The 22,069-nt window shown below is 44.5% G+C and overlaps 1 protein-coding gene across 1 annotated transcript in view; it reads left to right on the forward strand.

Annotated features, from left to right (window-relative positions):
* The window catches only part of SNX1 (sorting nexin 1), a 24,635-nt gene extending 4,429 nt beyond the window's left edge, over window positions 1-20,206 (forward strand). Inside the window, exons 2-11 of the mRNA XM_070762772.1 lie at window positions 2,402-2,627; window positions 3,205-3,283; window positions 6,519-6,594; window positions 9,278-9,391; window positions 9,545-9,638; window positions 10,429-10,634; window positions 13,098-13,241; window positions 15,297-15,377; window positions 18,468-18,539; window positions 19,762-20,206. Of these exons, the coding sequence (XP_070618873.1) occupies window positions 2,402-2,627; window positions 3,205-3,283; window positions 6,519-6,594; window positions 9,278-9,391; window positions 9,545-9,638; window positions 10,429-10,634; window positions 13,098-13,241; window positions 15,297-15,377; window positions 18,468-18,539; window positions 19,762-19,812 (1,143 nt within the window). The 3' untranslated portion in view covers window positions 19,813-20,206. The remainder of the gene's footprint in view (window positions 1-2,401; window positions 2,628-3,204; window positions 3,284-6,518; window positions 6,595-9,277; window positions 9,392-9,544; window positions 9,639-10,428; window positions 10,635-13,097; window positions 13,242-15,296; window positions 15,378-18,467; window positions 18,540-19,761) is intronic.
* Window positions 20,207-22,069: the final 1,863 nt, after the last annotated feature.

A 22,069-nucleotide genomic window follows, 5' to 3' on the forward strand; every position in this document is an offset into this window, starting at 1 on the left:
TCTTTTCTCCCTCCTCCTCTTCTTCCTTCCTTCTCCTCCACTTTCCTCCTCCTCAATTTGAAAAGCTTTCAAGAACACATTATTTGGAGGGGATGTAGGCCCAGTAGCATCTGGTGGGGTTTGGTTTTTTTTTTTTTAAGAGCTATTGGTTTTTTTAATTCTTTTATTTTTCCCCAGTTCTTAAATGCCAGGCAAGGAGACTTTGCAGTTCTTGGGAAATCAAAACATTTCCCTCTGTGATCCGCTGCATTAAGCCTGTCTATTTTGATGCCAAAATGCAAAGTTTGGTGGTGATGGAGAGAGAGATAGGCAGTTTAACAAGGGGTGAGATAGGGGTGAGTTTAACAAGAAGCAGCTGGCTCAGGTCAGGGAGGGACCAAGCCTCTCACATCCACATTTCAAAAGCCCTCCCCGGGAGCATTTGACTTCAGTCCTTCCGACTGACCCCCCCAAAAGCCCCCCTCCCTCTCCCTCAATTACACCCTCCTTCCGTTGATGTGCCGCGTCCTTGCAGTGCAGATAGCTTTGGTTTCCGGTTTGTTGCCTTTGCCAGCTGGCAAAAAAAACTCCACAAAACCTTGTACGTCTTCCAAATATCCACATAACTGGGTCAGTGTGTCCTCCTCGGCTAGTTGCGTCAAAACGCGCTACATGGCCGGCTGCTTTTGAAACTTGAGAGGAGATGCCCCCCCCCCCCAAAAAAACCCCCACTTATGAATATGAATTGGCAATCTTTCCAAAAGAAAAAAGCCTCTTTTACCCCCGTTGCGTTGGGTCTCTTCAGGAGTCCAGCAACTTCACCTCTTATTTCCCTGTCTTATTTCTTCTTAAAATAAAAATCATTAAAAGTTGAAAAAATCATTAAAAATTAAAATATCTATTTTTAGTTGTTATGTTTTTAAATAATTTAAATTTATTTATTTATTTATTTATTTATTGGATTTGTATGCCGCCCCTCTCCAGAGACTCGGGGCGGCTAACAGCAACATGAAACAGCATATAACAATAATCCAATATTAAAAACAGTTAAAAACCTATTATTATAAAAAACCAAACATATATACAGACATACCATGCATAAAATTGTAAAGGCCTAGGGAGAAAGCGTATCTCAATTCCACCATGCCTGGCGGCAGAGGTGGGTTTTAAGCAGCTTAGGAATGGCAAGGAGGGTGGGGGCAATTCTGATCTCTGGGGGGAGCTGGTTCCAGAGGGCCGGGGGCCGCCACAGAGAAGGCTCTTCCTCTGGGTCCCGCCAAGCGACATTGTTTGGTTGACAGGACCCGGACATTGTTTAGTTAAATAAAAACTATTTTTAAAAACATTTAAATATTGGGGGGGGGAATTTAAAAAATCAGCCGCTCTGAGTCCGCAAGGAGAAGGGTGACCTATACATCAAATATACGCTGCTCAAAAAAATGAAAGGAACACTTAAACAACACAATATAACTCCAAGTCAATCAAACTTCTGTGAAATCCAACTGTCCACTTAGGAAGTAACACTGATTGGCAATCAATTTCACCTGCTGTTGTGCACATTCAACTTTGTACAGAACAAAGGATTCAATGAGAATATTTCATTCACTCAGATCTAGGATGGGTTCTTTGAGTGTCCCCTTTATTTTTTTGAGCAGTGTGTATATAAATCTAATTTTGTCTTCTGAGATGTTCAATAATTAATTTCAAATCATTCCCCTTTCCCCAAATTAACTGCTATTAGCTTAATTCATCACGATATTTCTCTTTCTCGTGCCTTTTAATATCAAGCCAAATTTGCTTATTCACCTTTTATTAATCTTGATATATCATTCATTTCTTTTCCCCCGCTCTGATTTATCATAACCAAATGCCCAATAAAGAACAATGCTCATTTGTTTAGTTTTCCTAAACAACCATTATACTTCCAAGATTGTTGGGGGGCAGTATGCTGACTGTGTAAACCACTTAGAGAGTGCTGGAGAATATTATTATTATTATTATTATTATTATTATTATTATTATTATTATTAATTCAATTTGTAAGCTGCCCCTCTCCAAAGACTCGGTGCGGTTCACAACAACAAAAACAGTACAAATCCAATAATTAAAACAGTTTAAAACCCTTAATATAAAAAACGATCATACATCTCATACAAACCATACATAAAACAGAAACAGCCCAGGGGAATCAATTCCCCCATGCCTGACGACAGAGGTGGGTTTTAAGGAGTTTACGAAAGGCAAGGAGGGTTAGGGCAGTCCTAATCTTCGGGGGGAGTTGATTCCAGAGGGTCGGGGCCTCCACAGAGAAGACTCTTCCCCTGGGTCCCGCCATACGACATTGTTTCGTCGATGGGACCTGGAGAAGGCCAACTCTGTGGGACCTAACCGGTCGCTGGGATTCGTATGGCATATCATTAAGTATTGTGAAGTGGTATATAAATCAAGGCGCTATCACTTTCAAAGATTTCCTGTTTTGCTAACCAAATTCCTCCTTGTCCGTCAGACCACGCTGCCAATGTTCAGGAGCCAGAAGTTCTCCGTGAAGAGACGATTCAGTGACTTTCTGGGTTTGTACGAGAAACTTCAGGAAAAACACGCCCAGCACGGGATCATTGTCCCTCCTCCTCCCGAGAAGAGTTTAATAGGTGAGAATGGCAGCTTGTTCTACCCTCGGGTGCTTTGGAGAATAGCTTGACTCCTTCTTCTTTGTGGCAGCCCCTGAGATATCGGAAGACTGCTATCATGTCTCCCCTGGTCCTTCTTTTCATTAAACTAGACATGCCCAGTTCCTGCAACCGTTTTTCATATGTTTTAAGCCTCCAGTCTCCTAATCTTCTTGGTTGCTCTTCTCTGCACTATTTCCAGAGTCTCAACATCTTTTTTACATCGTGGTGACCAAGACTGGACTACCTGTAGTGACCTAGCTTCACACATTACTGCATGCCAGAGTAACTTGGGGATTATTAGTCCCTAGATAAGACCTGTAGGTCTTGCAAATTCACCTGTATGGAGGGAAACTCTGAAAGGCAATATCTAAATCAGAGGTCAAACTTAACACTTGCGGACTTCAACTCCCAGAGTTCCTCAGCCAGCAGAGCTGATTGTGGAACTCTGGGAGTTGGAGTCTTAAAAGTTGTCCAAGTTGGAGAACTCTGATCTAAATCGAACCCCTTGTCTATTCCATGCAGGTAACTTCAATCTTTGTTTTTTCTCTCGTCCCAGGAATGACCAAAGTCAAAGTCGGCAAAGAAGATTCTTCCTCCACGGAATTCTTAGAGAAACGAAGAGCTGCCTTAGAAAGGTTGGGGGTTTTGTGTTCCTCGTTGGCGGGGGGCGGCAACCACAATTTGCCTTGTAAGGAAGTAGCTTCTGGGATCAACCCTTCTCGTGATCGAGAAGCATCAAGGTTCAATGCATGTGAAATGTCCCCAGTTATTTAACTGCTGGTGGTCCTCAGACATCGACGTGTGATGGTTCTCCTTTGGGTTTCAACCCATCAGGAGAAGGTGTCCTTCTAAAATTCTTCAGTAGGGCTGTTCCTTTGAGCAGTCATTAATTGAAATAGTTCTCTGGAGCCTGGCCTATCGCTTCTTGAGATCTGAGCCTTTCTTCTGGAATGAATTATTATTATTATTATTATTATTATTATTATTATTATTATTATTTATAGACTCGGGGCGGCTTACAACAGTGATAAAAACAATACATAATGACAAATATAATAGTTAGAATCTAAAATAACAATAATTTTATTTATTTATTTATTTATGTATATACTGTAAAACATACATACAGTCATATCATGCACAAAAACTACATAGGCAGGGGGAGATGTTTCAGTTCCCCCACGCTTGACAACAGAGGTGGGTTTCAAGGAGTTTACGAAAGGCAAGGAGGGTGGGGGCAGTTCTAATCTCTGGAGGGAGCTGATTCCAGAGGGTCGGAGCCACCACAGAGAAGGCTCTTCCCCTGGTTCCCGCCAGACAACATTGTTTAGTTGACGGGACCCGGAGGAGACCAACTCTGTGGACATAACCGGTCGCTGGGATTCGTGCGGCAGAAGGCGGTCTCGTAGATACCCTGCTCCGGTGCCATGAAGGGCTTTATAGGTGATGACCAACACTTTGAATTGTGACCGGAAACTGATTGGCAACTAATGCAGACTGCGGAGTGTTGGAGTAACATGGGCATATTTGGGGAAGCCCATGATTGCTCTCGCAGCTGCATTCTGCACGATCTGAAGTTTCTGAACACTTTTCAAAGGTAGTCCCATGTAGAGAGCGTTACAGTAGTCGAACCTTGAGGTGATGAGGGCATGAGGGACTGTGAGCAGTGACTCCCGGTCCAAATAGGGCCGCAACTGGTGCACCAGGCGAACCTGGGCAAACGCCCCCCTTGCCACAGCTGAAAGATGTTTCTCTAATGTGAGCTGTGGATCGAGGAGGACGCCCAAGGAGAAACTATGTTTGAGAAAGTTCACCCAGTTGGAAATGGCTTCTAATCTCTAATCTCTCAAATATGGAAGTGAAAAGGAGAAGCCACCAGGAGGAGAACCCTAATTTTTCTTCCTTTTTGGGGTTTTTTTTGTTTTTATAATTCCAGTTTCAATGGACATGTAATACCTCTCAACCTTGCTGTTCTCTTCGGGTCTAAAATGACCCAAAGTGAAGTTTGAGACCCTGTAAAAAAATATCCCTCCATATCTGAAACTTGAAATTCCACGACTTTGTCTCATTTTGAGGGGTTCTTTCTAAGGGTGTTGTTTTTGGATGGGGTGGGGTGGGGGGGTGGTTAGTTTTTGCTGGGCAAAAAGAAGTTAAACTTGTTACCCTCCGGGTCCTTTTAGACCCAAAGTATAAAAAGGTTAGTCCTAGCTACTGGAATGGTCTTTTTGAATACTTTTTTCACTAGTATACTAATTTGAACATTTCTGAACACAATGATATGAAAATTGAAATGAAAAAAATTAATGCTTATTTGTTTATTTTGCTCATAAAAGCCCACCCCCCGTTTTTGTAAAATTTTGTTCATTTTCATCTAGATTAGGCTGCAAAATCTGATCATCTTTGGCCTTGACGTACTAATTTGAACATTTCTGAACACAGTGATATGAAAATTGAAATGAAAAAAATGATGCTTATTTGTTTATCTTGCTCAGAAAAGGGCCTCCCCCCCCCCACTGCTGTGTGCCCTTTTTTAAAATTTATAGATAGATTAGCCTGCCAAATCAGAATTTTTTGTCCATCTTTGGCAGTGGCATACTAATTTGAACATTTCTGAACATAATGAAATGGGGGGGAAAATTATGTTCTGTTTGCAGAATATACACTTGGAGTCCTCCGGGTCCTTTTAGACCCGGAGTAAAAAAAAGGTTGGTTCTAGCTACTGGAATGGTTTTTTTGAATACTTTTTTCACTAGTATACTAATTTGAACATTTCTGAACACAATGAAATGAAAATTGAAATGAAAAAAATTAATGCTTATTATGTTTATGGGAACTTGGGAGGGGTGATTTTCATGAGAGAGATTTGTTTGTTTGTTTGTTTGTTTGTTTGTTTGTTTGTTGATTGATTGATTGATTGATTGATTGATTGATTGATTGATTAATTGATTGATTGGTTGGATTTGTATGCCGCCCCTCTCCGTAGACTCGGGGCAGCTAACAACAGTAATAAAAAAAGCACATAACAATCCAATATTAAAACAGTTAGAAACCCTTATTATAAAAACCAAACATACAGACAGACATACCATGCATAAATTTGTAAAGGCCTAGGGGGAAAGAGTATCTCAGTTCACCCATGCCTGGCGGCAGAGGTGGGTTTTAAGAAGCTTACGAAAGGCAAGGAGGGTGGGGGCAATTCTAATCTCTGGGGGGGAGTTGGTTCCAGAGGGCTGGGGCCGCCACAGAGAAGGCTCTTCCCCTATGATCCCGCCAAGCGATATTGTTTAGTTGACAGGACCCAGAGAAGACCCACTCTGTGGGACCTAACTAGTCGCTGGGATTCGTGCAGCAGAAGGCGGTCCCTGAGATAATCTGGTCCAGTGCCATGAAGGGCTTTATAGGTCATAACCAACACTTTGAATTGTGACCGGAAACTGATCGGCAACCAATGCAGACTGCGGAGTGTTGGAGTAACATGGGCATATTTGGGGAAGCCCATGACTGCTCTCACAGCTGCATTCTGCACGATCTGAAGTTTCTGAACACTTTTCAAAGGTAGCCCCATGTAGAGAGCAGCCACAAAGCATTCTTTTGAATGGTTCAAGGACATCCTATGCCCATCCACCTGGGCGGAAGCAGAAGGAGGACTTGCCACGCTGGCACAACCTGAGTGGGCAACGTGACAAGTTTGTGGGTGTGGGGGACAAGGGATGTAAACTTTAAGCTGGGTGGGAAACTCAAGGTTCAGGTTTTCCAGTGTAGGCGCCAGGATGGCTCGGGCAATAAATTGGTACTTTGACGTGGACTCTTGAGTTAGTTCGGATGCTACCTGCAACCCTGGCACACAACCTCTGTATTCCAATTCCGCAGATATATTCAGAGAACCGTAAGCCACCCCACCATGCTGCAGGATCCAGATGTTCGGGAATTCTTGGAAAAAGATGAGGTGGGTTTGCTGTCATAACCGGGCGGGTTTCGGTGCTTTTATGGCCTAAAGCCAGGGGTCGGCAACCTTAAACTCTCAGAGCTGCAAAGGTCCTTAACCGGAAGACCGATTAATTCTGGAGTGGACCGGAAGTACAGTTCCTGCACTGTGAAATGGGTGAACAGTGCAGTCAGGTGGTAGGGAAAGCAAGTAGAATGCTTGGCTGCATAGTTAGAGGTATAACAAGCAGGAAGAGGGAGATTGTGATCCCGCTGTGTAGAGCGCTGGTGAGACCACATTTGGAATAATACTGTGTCCAGTTCTGGAGACCTCACCTACAAAAAGAGATGGATAAAATTGAACGGGTCCAAAGACAGGCTACAAAAACGGTGGAAGGTCTTAAGCATAAAACTTATCAGGAAAGACTCAATGAACTCCATCAGTATAGTCTGGAGGACAGAAGGGAAAGGGGGGAACACGATCAAAACATTTAAATATATTCAAGGGTTAAATAAGGGAAAAGTTTTTAATAGGAAAGTGAATCCAAGAACGAGGCATGCACAATCTGAGGTTAGTTGGGGGAAAGAGCAGAAGCAACGTGAGAAAATATTATTTGACTGAAAGAGTAGTAGATGCTTGGAACAAACTCCCAGCAGACGTGGTTGGTAAATCCACAGGAACTGAATTTAAACATATGGCATTTTAAAAAATCAGATAGATAGATAGATAGATAGATAGATAGATAGATAGATAGATAGATAGATAGATAGATAGATAGATAGATAGAGAGAGAGAGAGAGAGAGAGAGAGAGAGAGAGAGAGACAGACAGACAGACAGACAGACAGACAGACAGACAGACAGACAGACAGACAGACAGGTAGGTAGATAGATAGGTAGATACATAGATAGATAGATAGATAGATAGATAGATAGATAGATACATACATACATACATACATACATACATACATACATACATACATAGATAGATAGATAGATACATACATACATACATACATACATACATAGATACATAGATAGATAGATAGATACAGTAGATAGATAGATAGATAGATAGATAGATAGATAGATAGATAGATAGATAGATACATAGATACATAGATACATAGATACATAGATACATAGATAACATAGATACATAAATAGATAGATAGATACATAGATAACATAGATAGATACATAGATACATAAATAGTTAGATAGATAGATAGATAGATAGATAGATAGATAGATAGATACATAGATACATAGATACATAGATACATACATAGATACATACATAGATACATACATAGATACATACATAGATACATACATAGATACATACATAGATACATACATAGATAGATAGATAACATAGATACATAGATAACATAGATACATAAATAGATAGATAGATAACATAGATAGATAGATAGATACATAGATACATAGATACATACGTAGATACATACATAGATAGATAACATAGATACATAGACAGACAGACAGACCCCCAGTTGTGTTTTTGTGCTGGGCTTTGAGCTCAGTGGCCCTGTTTTCAGGAACAAAAGCACAAGCGGGCGAAGCAGAGAGCCAACTTCTTTCAGAGCAAGCCAAGCGTGGGGAAAGAGTGACGCAGATTGCCTGGCTGCAAGGGGGCTTGAAGGTTTCTGCTGATTCAGCCGTTTGCCTCTTTGTTCCTCTCTACTGAGCTGCGTTCAAGTGAGGCTCTGGGTGAGACGTAGATTGGATTGCCACACCCTGATGGAAGAGGGCTCCTCTCCTTCGGCCCAGCCAGCGGTTGAGCTTCTCTGCTTTACAGGGACGTTGCTTGAGAGGGGCTGCCCTGAGAAAACCTTGCCTTCTTCTCCCTCCCGTCTACAACTCCAACAGATCTGTTATTCCTCCCTCTTTTCCCCCACAGCAACTACAACAACCCTGCGAGGGTGGGTGGGGAGGAGAGAGAGAAACCGGTCAGTCACCCAGGTAGCTTTTCTGATGCACCGTCTCCCTGGGATTGGCCAAAGTCAGCCAACTGCTTTGATGGCTAAGGCGGGACTAGAACTCACCATCTCCTACTGATTGGCCCAAAGTCACTCAACTGCTTTGATGGCTAAGGTGGGAGTAGAACTCACCATCTCCTGGTGATTGGTCCAAGTTCACCCAACTGCTTTGATGGCTAAGGCGGGAGTAGAACTCACCATCTCCTGGTGATTGGTCCAAGTTCACCCAACTGCTTTGATGGCTAAGGCGGGACTAGAACTCACCATCTTCTGGTGATTGGCCCAAAGTCACTCAACTGCTTTGATGGCTAAGGAGGGAGTAGAATTCACCATCTCCTGGTGATTGGTCCAAGTTCACCCAACTGCTTTGATGGCTAAGGCGGGACTAGAACTCACCATCTCCTACTGATTGGCCCAAAGTCACTCAACTGCTTTGATGGCTAAGGTGGGAGTAGAACTCACCATCTCCTGGTGATTGGTCCAAACTCACCCAACTGCTTTGGTGGCTAAGGCGGGACTAGAACTCACCATCTCCTAGTGATTGGCTCAACGTCAGCCAACTGCTTTGATGGCTAAGGAGGGACTAGAACTCACCATCTCCTAGTGATTGGTCCAAAGTCACCCAACTGCTTTGATGGCTAAGGCGGGAGTAGAACTCACCAACTCCTGGTGATTTTTCTTCCCACTTTCTTTTCAGTTGCCACGTGCCGTTGGCACCCAAACCTTGAGTGGAGCCGGCCTCCTGAAGATGTTCAACAGAGCCACCGATGCGGTCAGCAAAATGACCATCAAGATGAACGAATCAGACATTGTAAGCCGCCGAGCGTTTCTTGATCACGTATGAAACCTCTCTGGGTCTTGTCCCTGGGGGGTTGGTCTGAGATGGTCTGGATTCGCATTCTCTTCCTCCAATGCCGTGTCGGGGTCGTCTCTCTCTGTTTCCCCCCCCCCCTCTCCTTTCCAGTGGTTTGAAGAGAAATTCCAGGAGGTGGAATATGAGGAGCAACGTCTGCGGAAGCTACACGCAGTTGTAGAAATGCTCGTCAGCCACAGGAAAGGTAAAAACTCCCTTTGATGCGGTAGCTATGGGCCCTTAGAAAACTTTAGGGCAAGTGGTTCTCAACCTTTCTCATGCCGCAACCCCTTAATACAGTTCCTCATCTTGTGGTGACCCCCAACTATAAGTTTGGCGCCAATTCTTCCAACAGATCTTTAAGCTGATTGGCCAGAGGTCAGAGGGACACCCCCCTGTAAACGCCTGATTGGTTGGATTGTAAAAATATGTTCCAAGATGCCAGAAGAGAAGCTTTAGTTGCTGACACCATTGGAAATTTGTCTTAGGCAACCCTTGTAAAATAGTTGTTCGACCCCCAAGGGGGTCCCGACCCCAAGGTTGAGAACCACTGCTCTAGGGCAGTGAGGGCAAACCTATGGCACGGGTGACACAGGTGGCGCGTGGAGCCATATCTGCTGGCACGCGAGCCGTTGCCCTAGCTCAGCTCCAACGTGAATGCCGGCCAGCTGGTTTTTGGCTTACACAGAGGCTCCGGTAGGGCGTTTTTGGCTTCCGGAGAGCCTCCTGGGGGATAGGGGAGGGCGTTTTTAGCCTCCTCCAGCTCCACGGAAGCCCTTGGAGACTGGGGAGGGCGAAACACGAGCCTACTGGGCCCACCAGAAGTTGGGAAACAGGCCATTTCTGGGCTCCAGAGGGGACCTCCATTTTTTGCCCTCCCCAGGCATTGAATTATGGGTGTGGGCACCCTCACGCATGCGTGCCCGCACTCTTTTGGCACCCATGGAAAAAGCAAGGAAGTGCAATCTTCTCACATTTCCCCTCCGGTCCTCCAGAGCTCTCGCTGAACACCTCTCAGTTTGCCAAGAGTCTGGCCATGCTGGGCAGCTCGGAGGACAACACAGCCTTGTCTCGGGCACTCTCCCAGCTGGCCGAGGTGGAAGAGAAAGTCGAGCAGCTGCACCAGGAACAAGCCAACAGTGACTTCTTCCTCCTGGCGGAACTTCTGAGCGACTACATCCGTCTCTTGGCCGCCGTGAGGGTAAGGGCTGCTGGTGTCTCGCCAAAGTCGGGTGGGTGGTGCCCGCACACAGCTCTTCGCCCATTTTGGGGTGTGTGAGGGCTATACCAGTGGTGGGAGTCAATAAAGGAGAGTATTTTGTATGTGGGGTTTGATAGGAGAGGTCCTGATGATGCTATCTGAGCTTGCTTGTTTTCTTGCAGAAGTTGCATTTGACTAAGTAACATCATCAGTGCCAGAAGGACGTGCCGTATTTTTTGGAGTATAAGACGCCCCCCCCCAACTCCAAAAGAGGCTGAAAATTTGGGTGCGTCTTATACTCCAAATGTAGCTTTTCCAAAGCTTTTTTCCCCCCAGGTAACTATCTTCCTAGCTTGCAGGCTTGTTTTCATTGCTACTCCCTCCAAAAAAGGTTTTTCCAGCCCTAAGAAAGTGCTAAGAATCTTCCTGGCTTGCACGCTTATTTTCATTGTTACTCTCTCCGAAGAAGGTTTTTCAAGCTCTAGGTTTTTGCAGGCTTGTTTTCATTGCTACTCCCTCCGAAAAAGGTTTTTCCAGCCTTAACAAGGTGCTAACGATCTTCTTAGCTTGCAGGCTTGTTTTCATTGCTACTCCCTCCAAAGATGGTTTTTTCCAAACCTAAATCTTTGCAGGCTTGTTTTCATTGCTACTCCCTCCGAAAAATGTTTTTCCAGCCTTAACTAGGTGCTAATGATCTTCCTAGATTGCAGGCTTGTTTTCATTGCTACTCCCTCCAAAGATGGTTTTTTCCAAACCTAAATCTTTGCAGGCTTGTTTTCATTGCTACTCCCTCCGAAAAATGTTTTTCCAGCCTTAACTAGGTGCTAATGATCTTCCTAGCTTGCAGGCTTGTTTTCATTGCTACTCCCTCCAAAGATGGTTTTTTCCAAACCTAAATCTATGCAGGCTTGTTTTCATTGCTACTCCCTCCGAAAAATGTTTTTCCAGCCTTAACTAGGTGCTAATGATCTTCCTAGCTTGCAGGCTTGTTTTCATTGCTACTCCCTCCAAAGATGAGTTTTTTCAGCTGTAAGTCTTTGCAGGCTTGTTTTCATTGCTACTCCACCCTAAAATGTTTTTCCAGCCTTAACAAGGTGCTAACGATCTTCCCAGCTTGTTTTCATTCCTACTCTCTGAAGAAGTTTTTTTTCCCCAGCCCTAAATCTTTGCAAGCTTTTTTTCATTGCTACTCCCTCTAAAAAAAGGTTTTTCCAGCCCTAACTTTTTGCAGGCTTGTTTTCATATCCTACTCCCTCCGAAGAAGATTTTTTTCCCCAGTCCTAACCAGGTAGATTTCCCCCCCCCCCTCTATTTTCCTCCCCCAAAACTAAGTTGCTTCTTATACTCTGAAAAACACAGTAAGTTCGTGTCAAACAGAGAGAAAACCCCACTGCCTTTTAGCACTTGCGATGTTACCTACCCTATTTTCCGGAGTATAAGACGCTCCTTTCCCCCCCCCTCCTAAAAGAGGCTGATAATTTGGGTGCCTCTTATACTCTGAATGTAGCTTTTTTTCCAGCCCTAACTAGCTGATGATGATCTTCCCAGCTGTTAACCTTGCAGGCTCTTTCATTGTTTCTCTCTGCAAAGAATGTTTTCCAAGCCCTAAGTCTTTGCAGGCTTTTTTCCATTGCTCTAACTTGCTCTGAATAAGGTTCTTTCCAGCCCTAACCAGGTACTAACAATGTTCCCAGCTCTTACTGGCTTGCAAGCTCTTTCATTGTTACTCTCTGCAAAGAATGTTTTCCAAGCGCTAAGTCTTTGCAGGCTTTTTTTCATTGCTCTAACTTGCTCTGAATAAGTTTCTTTCTAGCCCTAACCAGGTGCTAACAATGCTCCCAGCTCTTACTGGCTTGCAAGCTGTTTCATTGCTTCTCTCTGCAAAGAATGTTTTCCAAGCCCTAAGTCTTTGCAGGCTTTTTTTCATTAACTTGCTCTGAATAAAGGTTCTTTCCAGCCCTAACCAGGTGCTAACAATGCTCCCAGCTCTTACTGGCTTGCAAGCTCTTTCATTGTTACTCTCTGCGAAGAATGTTTTCCAAGCCCTAAGTCTTTGCAGGCTTTTTTTCATTAACTTGCTCTGAATAAAGGTTCTTTCCAGCCCTAACCAGGTGCTAACAATGCTCCCAGCTCTTACTGGCTTGCAAGCTCTTTCATTGTTACGCCCTGCAAATAATGTTTTCTTTAAAGCCCTAATAATGTGCTGAAGCTGACCAGACTAAGGACGCTAGCCAGACGAATACCTGCTAAGCAGATTCTTTCCCCTGTTTTCCTCCCCAAAAACTAAGGTGTGTCTTATACTCCGAAAAAATACAGTAGTTGGGTAATGGGGTGTCTTTAAAAGGAGACCACCAAGCTCAAGAGGGCATCAGGGACTTTACCCTTTATCACCTCTCTGAGTTCAATTCCCCACGGATGATCCAATGCTTCCAGAGATGAATCTCTCTCTGCCTTTGACAACAGGGTGCCTTTGACCAGAGGATAAAGGCTTGGCAGCGTTGGCAGGATGCCCAGGTGGCGCTGCAGAAGAAACGGGAAACTGAGGCCAGGCTTCTGTGGGCCAACAAACCCGACAAACTTCAGCAAGCCAAAGAGGAGATCTCAGAGGTGAGGTCTTCTACGGAGCGTGGTTTTCTGAGACATTTGCTCCCCGCCGGATGGGAATATCTCCTGGGCCGGATGGGAATATCTCCTGGGCCGCTTATTTATTTATTTATCTATCTATCTATCTAATCTATCTATCTATCTATCTATCTATCTATCTTATCTATCTATCTAATCTATCTATTTATCTAATCTATCTATCTTATCTATCTATCTATCTAATCTATCTATCTATCTATTTATCTAATCTGTCTATCTTATCTATCTATCTATCTAATCTATCTATCTATTTATCTAATCTATCTTATCTATCTATCTATCTATCTATCTAATCTATCTATTTATCTAATCTATCTATATATCTATCTAATCTATCTATCTATCTATTTATTTATTGGATTTATATGCCGCTCCTCTCCGGAGACTCGGGGCGGCTAACAGCAATAATAAAACAATGTACAATAATAATCCAATAAATACTAAAAATGATTAAAAACCCATTAATATAAAAAACCAAAAATACATACAGACATACCATACATGAAATTGTAAAGGCCTAGGGGGAAAGAGTATCTCAATTCCCCCATGTCTGGCGGCAGAGGTGGGTTTTAAGAAGCTTACGAAAGGCAAGGAGGGTGGGGGCAATTCTAATCTCTGGGGGGAGTTGGTTCCAGAGGCCGCCACAGAGAAGGCTCTTCCCCTGGGTCCCGCCAAGCGGCATTGTTTAGTTGATGGGACCCGGAGAAGACCCACTCTGTGGGACATAACTGGTCACTGGGATTCGTGCAGCAGAAGGCGGTCCCTGAGATAATCTGGTGCGGTGCCATGAAGGGCTTTATAGGTCATAACCAACACTTTGAATTGTGACCGGAAACTGATCGGCAACCAATGCAGACTGCGGAGTGTTGGTGTAACATGGCATATTTGGGAAAGCCCATGATTGCTCTCGCAGCTGCATTCTGCACGATCTGAAGTTTCCGAACACTTTTCAAAGGTAGCCCCATGTAGAGAGCGTTACAGTAGTCAAGCCTTGAGGTGATGAGGGCATGAGTGACTGTGAGCAATGACCCCCTCACAACCATGTCCAGTTCTCCACCGCAACCTGAATTATGAGCCAGAGACAGGTTACAAGCGGTGTGCCACAAGGGTCTGTTCTGGCTCCTGTTCTTTTTAATATGTTTGTGAGTGACATAGGGGAAGGTTTGGTAGGGGAGGTTTGCCTACTTGCCGGTGACTCCAAAGTGTGCAATAGGGTTGATATTCCTGGAGGCGTTTGTAATATGGCAAATGATTTAGCTCTACAAGATAAGTGGTCAAAGCAATGGAAACTGCAGTTTAATGTTTCCAAACGTACAATAATGCACTTGGGGAAAAGGAATCCTCAATCTGAGTATTGTATTGGCAGTCCTGTGTTAGCAAGAACTTCAGAAGAGAAGGATTTAGGGGTCGTGATTTCTGACAGTCTCACAATGGGTTAGGCGGTAGAGAAAGTAAGTAGAATGCCTGACTGCATAGCTAGATGTATAACAAGCAGGAAGAGGGAGATCCCGCTGTATAAAACGCTGGTGAGACCACATTTGGAATACTATGTCCGGTTCTAGAGACCTCACCTACAAAAATATATTGATAAAATTGAACTGGTCCAAAAATGGGCTACACGAATGGTGGAAGGTCTGAAGCATAAATCGTATCAGGAAAGACTTCATGAACTCAATCTGTATAGTCTGGAGGACAGAAGGAAAAGAGGGGACATGATCGAAACATTTAAATTTATTAAAGGGTTAAATAAAGTTCAGAAGGGAAGTGTTTTTAATAGTGGGGCGTGGCTACGAGTTCAGTGACCCCTTTCTTAGTGGACCGGCAACATTGTCTACCTCTCAGAAAAGTTGCAGGCAGTTTTTCAATTTGGACTATCTGGACTTTAATATATATATATATTAAGGATACTCCTCTCCTCAAAGTAGCTTTGCTTCTGCTGTTGACGCAACATTGCTATTTTGTTTAACCACTTCTTTTAAAAAAATTATTATTATTTCTGTTTGTTTTCTATTTCTTCAGTGGGAATCTCGTGTGACTCAGTACGAACGGGAGTTTGAACGGCTGTCTGGTGTCCTTCGGAAAGAGGTCTTACGGTTTGAGGTAGGTAGGATCTTAGGATTCCACAAACCACAAAGCAGATTCTTTCTGCCGGACAAAAAAACCCTTTTTATTTAGGTTGCTGTGGATTCTTCTCATTCACATCCAGCAAAGTCCTCCAAGGGCAAATTTACAGTCACAGACCTTATCTGGCTTGGAGAGCTGCCAGGTCGAAATCTTCAAAAACTTGGCAAAGGGGTCTCTGAGAGTCACGGACCAATTAAGCGAACTACGAAGGCTATCTGGAAAGTAAGGTTACAAGGCACGTAACTTTTGCAGGGGAAATTGTTATGACTGTCGTGTAGTGGGAAGCCAGCGGAAGAGAACGAGCAGTTCCAGGGGTCAGTGGTGAAGGTGAGAGATGAGTATCTCTGGGGCTACCTTTGAAGAGTGCGAGAGCAATCGTGGGCTTCCCAAGGTATGCCCATGTCACACCAACACTCCGCAGTCTGCATTGGTTGCCGATCAATTTCCGGTCACAATTCAAAGTGTTGGTTATGACCTATAAAGCCCTTCATGGCACCGGACCAGAATATCTCCGGGACCGCCTTCTGCCGCACGAATCCCACGACCAGTTAGGTCCCACAGAGTGGGCCTTCTCCGGGTCCCGTCGACTAAACAATGTCATTTGGCGGGACCCAGGAGAAGAGCCTTCTCTGTGGTGGCCCCGACCCTCTGGAACCAGCTCCCCCCAGATATCAGAGTTGCCCCCACCCTCCTTGCCTTTCGCAAGCTCCTTAAAACCCACCTCTGTCGTCAGGCATGGGGGAATTGAAATTTTTTCTCCCTTCCCCCTAGGCTTATAGAATTTATACATGGTATGCTTGTTGGTATGATTGGTCTCTTAAATTGGGGTTTTTAGATTATTTTTTAATATTAGATTTGTTACATTGTCTTTTTTATTGTTGTTAGCCGCCCCGAGTCTTCGGAGAGGGGCGGCATACAAATCTAATCAATCAATCAATCAATCAATCTTCATTTGTTTCCCTCCAAGTGCGAACTGCGTGCTGTAATTCGCTACCTAAATGCTAAGGGCATGAACGCTGCCGCGATGGGTGCCCAAGATATTTACTAACACGCACAAAATGAACAGAATTTCTTGACCATTTCGAGATTGAAGGTGCGACATTTCTCAACTGTATAGTGACAGGAGATGAAAGTTGGGCGTATCACCCTACTCCAAAGAGCAAACGTCAATCAATGCAGTGACGCCGTACCCATTCTCCTTCAGTCAAAAAATTCAAAACTCAGCAGTCGGCCAGAAAAATATTGGTCAGCCATTGCGCACAAATCTTGGGCACCATCGCAGCAGCATTCATGCCCTTAGCATTCAGGTAGCGCATTACAGCGCACACTTCGCACTTGGCGTGGAACGGAATGAGGACGCTCATCTCTCATCTTCACCACAACGCAAGCTGATGATCTACTGACCACTGGCACTGCTCCTTCTCTTCCGCTGGCTTGCCGCTACACGACAGTCATCCCCCGCGAACATTCCCCACGAGAGCTACGTGCCTTGTAACCTTACCTTCCAGATAACTCTCGTGGTTGTCTCCTGCAAACTCCCCTCCCCTTTCGCTTCCCTATAGAATAGAATAGAATAGAATTTTTATTGGCCAAGTGTGATTGGACACACAAGGAATTTGTCTTGGTGCATATGCTCTCAGCGTACATAAGATAAAATATACATTTGTCAAGAATCATGTGGTCCGACACTTAATGATTGTCATAGGGGTCAAATAAGCAATGAAGAAGCAATATTAATAAAAATCTTAGGATATAAGCAACAAGTTACAGTCATACAGTCAACATGGGAGGAAAAGGGTGAAAGGAATGATGAGAAAAACTAGTAGAATAGAAGTGCAGATTTAGTAGAAAGTCTGACAGTGTTGAGGGAATTATTTGTTTAGTAGAGTGATGGCGTTCGGAAAAAAACTGTTCTTGTGTCTAGTTGTCTTGGTGTGCAGTGCTCTTTAGTGACGTTTTGAGGGTAGGAGTTGAAACAATTTGTGTCCAGGATGTGAGGGGTCAGTAAATATTTTCCCCGCCCTCTTTTTGACTCGTGCAGTCTACAGGTCCTCAATGGAAGGCAATGGAAACCCTATGGGAGGGTCCATTACTCCCAAGTCGACCCTTGTTCCTCAGCTGTTCCCTTCGCCTGACAACTCTATACATGCGCACACTGCGAAGAGGCTCCAGCTGTTTGTTTGCCTTGCTGGTGTCTGACTCAGAAGGCAGCTGATAACTGTTAGACAGCCCTGGCTCTGGCTCTGCCTTGGTCGCAGAGCACTCGTCAGAGCCTTCCGCCAGCCTCCAAGACTGGCCCAGGTTCCTCCCCCAACCTCCTCACTGTCTGAATCAGATACCAGTTCTGCTGGCCGCTGGCAAACCACAACAACCTCTTTTAGCAGAGCTGAGCCCCTCCCGGTTTCATGGGGGCCAAAGAAGCAGAACTAATATAAGGAAACGTCTGCCTCCCACCCCCACCAAGATTCACTTCCCTGGTGAAGTGAATGTCGGATTCCCTTCCATCTCAGCAGCTTTCTCAGTTCCAGGAAAAAGGAGGGTGAACCAAGGAGGAGACTTCAAATATAATTGAATTATCAATTTGGGGGACTGGGGGAGCTCCTCGTTTCATATTTAAAAGATGCAGGTTAGATGGTCACAGCCTCTGTTTCAACTTTTGATAAACCCACCCCCAGTAATGTCCTACAGGAAAGTGAAAATTCAATTGCACTTTTCCATCATGTCAGGTAGCTGGCCATTGTCTGCGTTTTATTTTTATTTTATTTTTTTAAATCTTTATACATTAAAAGGGGGAAGAAAGAATAAACCCAAAATAATAACACAAATACAAGCAAAGGAAAAGCAAACCACATACAAACTAGCAAACATAGATTTTATAGTGTGTAATTTCTCTATCTTCTTACCCCCATTTTTTATTTTTTACTTGAAAAACATGAATTTAATTGCCAACTCAAACCAAATTCCAGTTCTCGGATCCTTTCTGGAGGTTTGCCGTCTCCTGCAGAAGAGAACATACGCACCCCATGTTTTTAATTTTAAACTTTTATTTTTAAACTTCCGTTACAGAAAGAAAAAACAAAAGATTTCCAGACGCACGTGACCAAATACCTGGAGACGTTGCTCCATTCACAGCAGCAGGTGAGACTGATGGTCCCATTTGAAAAGTTCGTAAGAGGAAGCAATTTTCCCCATAGGAATCAATGTAAAAGCAAATAATGCGTGCAACCCCATCCCAAAAGTCACCCCTTTTGCCTTGCGCCGCTGGGAAACCCCACCTCCGGACTTCCGTTGCCAGCCAAAGCGCTGGGATTCCCCTGAGCCTCCCCTCACTGGGAAACCCCACCTCCGGACTTCCATTGCCAACCGAAGCACCCGTTCTTGCATTGCTGGGATTTCCCTGAGCCTCCCCTCACTTGGTTTCAAAGCAGCACCAGCAAAAGGGAAGGGAATCCCAGCAAGGGGAGGCTCAGAGAAATCCCAGCAATGCAAGAACGGGCGCTTCGGTTGGCAGCGGAAGTCTGGAGGTGGGGTTTCCCAGCGAGGGGAGCGTCAGGGCAATCCCAGCAATGCAAGAATGGGCGCTTCGGCTGACAACGGAAGTCCGGAGGCGGGGCATCCCAGGTTCGTAAGGTGAAAATAGTTCAGAAGAAGAGGCAAAAAAAATCTTAAACACCGGGTTCATATCACAAAAAGTTCGTATGAAGAAGGGTTCGTAAGACGAGGTATCACTGTATACTTCCCCGCCCCCCATATGTATCAATAGAAATACAGTGTTCCCTCGATTTTCGCAGGTTTGAAGTTCGCGAAAAGTCTATACCACGGTTTTTCAAAAATATTAATTAAAAAATACTTTGCGGGGTTTTTCCCTATACCACGGTTTTTCCCACCCGATGACGTCATATGTCATCACCAAACTTTCGTCTGCTTTTAATAAATATTTTTTTTAATAAACTTTAATAAACATGGTGAGTAATAATCTAAATGGTTGCTAAGGGAATGGGAAATTGCAATTTAGGGGTTTAAAGTGTTAAGGGAAGGCTCGTGATACTGTCCATAGCCAAAAATAGTGTATTTACTTCCGCATCTCTACTTCGCGGAAATTCGACTTTCATGGGCGGTCTCGGAACGCATCCCCCGCGAAAAGCGAGGGAACACTGTAATTCAGGTTTCAGGTCGAGTTTCATTTCTAAAATCTCTTCCTAGCCATTGTTTAATTTTCTTCCAATACCCTCTTGCTTTGTCACACTCCCGCCACATATGGGAATATGTTCCAATAAACCGGGAATCTTTCTGTTGAGCAGCTGGAGAATTTCTCTCTGACGTTTCCTCTCTTTCTTTGTCGTTTCCCCCGACCCTCCAGCTGGTGAAATACTGGGACGCCTTTCTTCCCGAAGCGAAGGCCATCTCCTAAGCAGGGTGAGGTGCCTTGCTCCTGGACTGGACTGCCTTGATGACTTAATACCTCTTGGCCTTGGATCCTACAGCCCTCTGATCCTCCTTTGACCAAGGAGCTAGTAACTCCCCAGCTAGTAACTCTTCTAACTGTATATTATTATTATTTTTCCATTTAGATTCATATATAAATATATATAAACACAAACAAACAGACACACACACACTTATATATATATATTTTCCTATTGAAAAGAGGACTCGCTTCCTGCTTACAAGCCAGGAGTAAGGGGCGCGCAGGCAGGAATAATATACACGCACAGTTTTCGGATTTGGATGTCGAAGGCACGGAGGTTTTCACGGACTTTGGTGGCGCGACAGCAGCAAACGAAATAAAACTTAAAATCAGGGCAGGCTGGGTAATGGGCTCTCTTTGTGGGTCTCCATATGTGGGTGTGCATTGTGGGAGCTTGGTAGGAGCTACAGAGAGTCCACCGCTTACAACCAGGTTGCCGCTATCGCTGCGCATGCGCATCCGAGTGCGCTTTTGCAAAAAAAATCGCTGAAATCTCGCACACGTGTGTGTCCCCTCGTGAGATATTACTTCCTGCCCATGCGCAATAGCAGAACAAATCACCATCTGTCAGAAATGGTGTAGGAGGGTCTCCTGCTTGGAAAGGAGGGGTTGGGGGTTGGACTAGATGACCTCCAAGGTCCCTTCCAACTCTTATTCAAAAAATTGCGAGAGCGTCATCATTGGAAGCTTTCAAAAAGAGGCTGGACTGCCATCTGTCAGAAATGGTGTAGTAGGGTCTCCTGTTTTGGGGAAGGGGGTTGGTGATGGACTAGATGACCCCCAAGGTCCCTTCCCATTCTTACTCAAAAATTGAGAGCTTCGTTATTGGAAACTTTCAAGAAGGGGCTTGACTGTCATCTGTCAGAAATGGTGTAGGTTCTCCTGCTTGGAGAGGGGGTTGGGGTTGGACTAGATGACCTCCAAGGTCCCTCCCAACTTTTATTCAAAAATTGGGAGCTTCATTATTGGAAGCTTTCAAGAAGGGGCTGGACAGCCATCATAAATGATGTAGGGTCTGCTTGGGGGCTGGAAGTGGTTGATCTAGATCAGTGATTTACAACCTTTTTTGAGCTGCGGCACATTTTTTACATATCCAAAATCATGGGGCACATTGAGTGGGAGGGAGGGGGGCGGCTAAAAAAAGTTTGGACAAAAAAATTTCTCTCTCTCTTCCTCCCTTTCGCTCTATTTCTCTCCCTCTTGCTCTCCCTTCCTCTAGCTCTCTCCATCCCTCTTTCTTTCTCTCTTCCTCTCTTTTTTGCTCTTTCTATTTCTCCCTTCCTGCCTATCTTTCTCTCTCTTGCTTTCTTTCTGTCTTTCTTTCTCTCTCTCTTGCTTTCTTTCTCTTTCTCTCTTTCTTTCTCTCTTTCTCTTTCTCTCTTGCTTTCTTTCTCTTTCTTGCTTTCTTTCTCTCTCTTTCTTGCTTTCTTTCTTGCTCTTGCTTTCTTGCTCTCTTTCTCTCGCTTTCTTTCTCTCTTGCTTTCTTTTGCTTTCTCTCTTTCTCTCTCTCTTTTTCTCTTGCTTTCTTTCTCTTGCTTTCTCTCTCTCTTTTTCTCTTGCTTTCTTTCTCTCTCTTGCTTTCTTTCTCTCTTGCTGAGCTTCGCGGCACACCTGACCAGCCGCGGCACACTAGTTGAAAAACACTGGTCTAGATGACCTTCAAGGCCCCTTCCCACTCTAACTCCAAGAGTTGTGGGAGCCTCATCATCAGAAGCTTTCAAGAAGAGGCTGGACTGACATCTGTCAGAAATGGTGTACGGTCTCCTGCTTCGAGGAGTGGGGTGGACTAGATGACCTCCAAAGTCCCTTCCAACTCTTACTCAAAATTTGGGAGCTTCGTTTTTGGAAGCTTTCAAGAAGAAGAGGCTGGACTGACATCTGTCAGAAATGGTGTAGTGGGGTCTCCTGCTTGGAGGGGGGCATTGGGGTTGGACTAGATGACCTCCAAGGTCCCTCCCAAGTCTTACTCAAAAAGTTGTGGGAGCTTCACCATTGGAAATTTTCAAGAAGAGTCTGGACTGCCATTTATCATAAATGTAGAGTCTGCTTGGGGGGGTGGAGGTGGTTGGACTAGATGACCTCCAGGGTCCCTCCTAAGTCTTACTCCAAAAGTTGTGGGAGCTTCACCATTGGAAATTTCAAGAAGAAGAGGCCAGACTGCCCTCTGTCGGGAATGGCATAGTAGGAGCTCCTGCTTGGA

The sequence above is a fragment of the Erythrolamprus reginae genome, chromosome 10 (genome assembly GCF_031021105.1).
Source record: "Erythrolamprus reginae isolate rEryReg1 chromosome 10, rEryReg1.hap1, whole genome shotgun sequence".
NCBI lineage: Eukaryota > Metazoa > Chordata > Lepidosauria > Squamata > Dipsadidae > Erythrolamprus > Erythrolamprus reginae.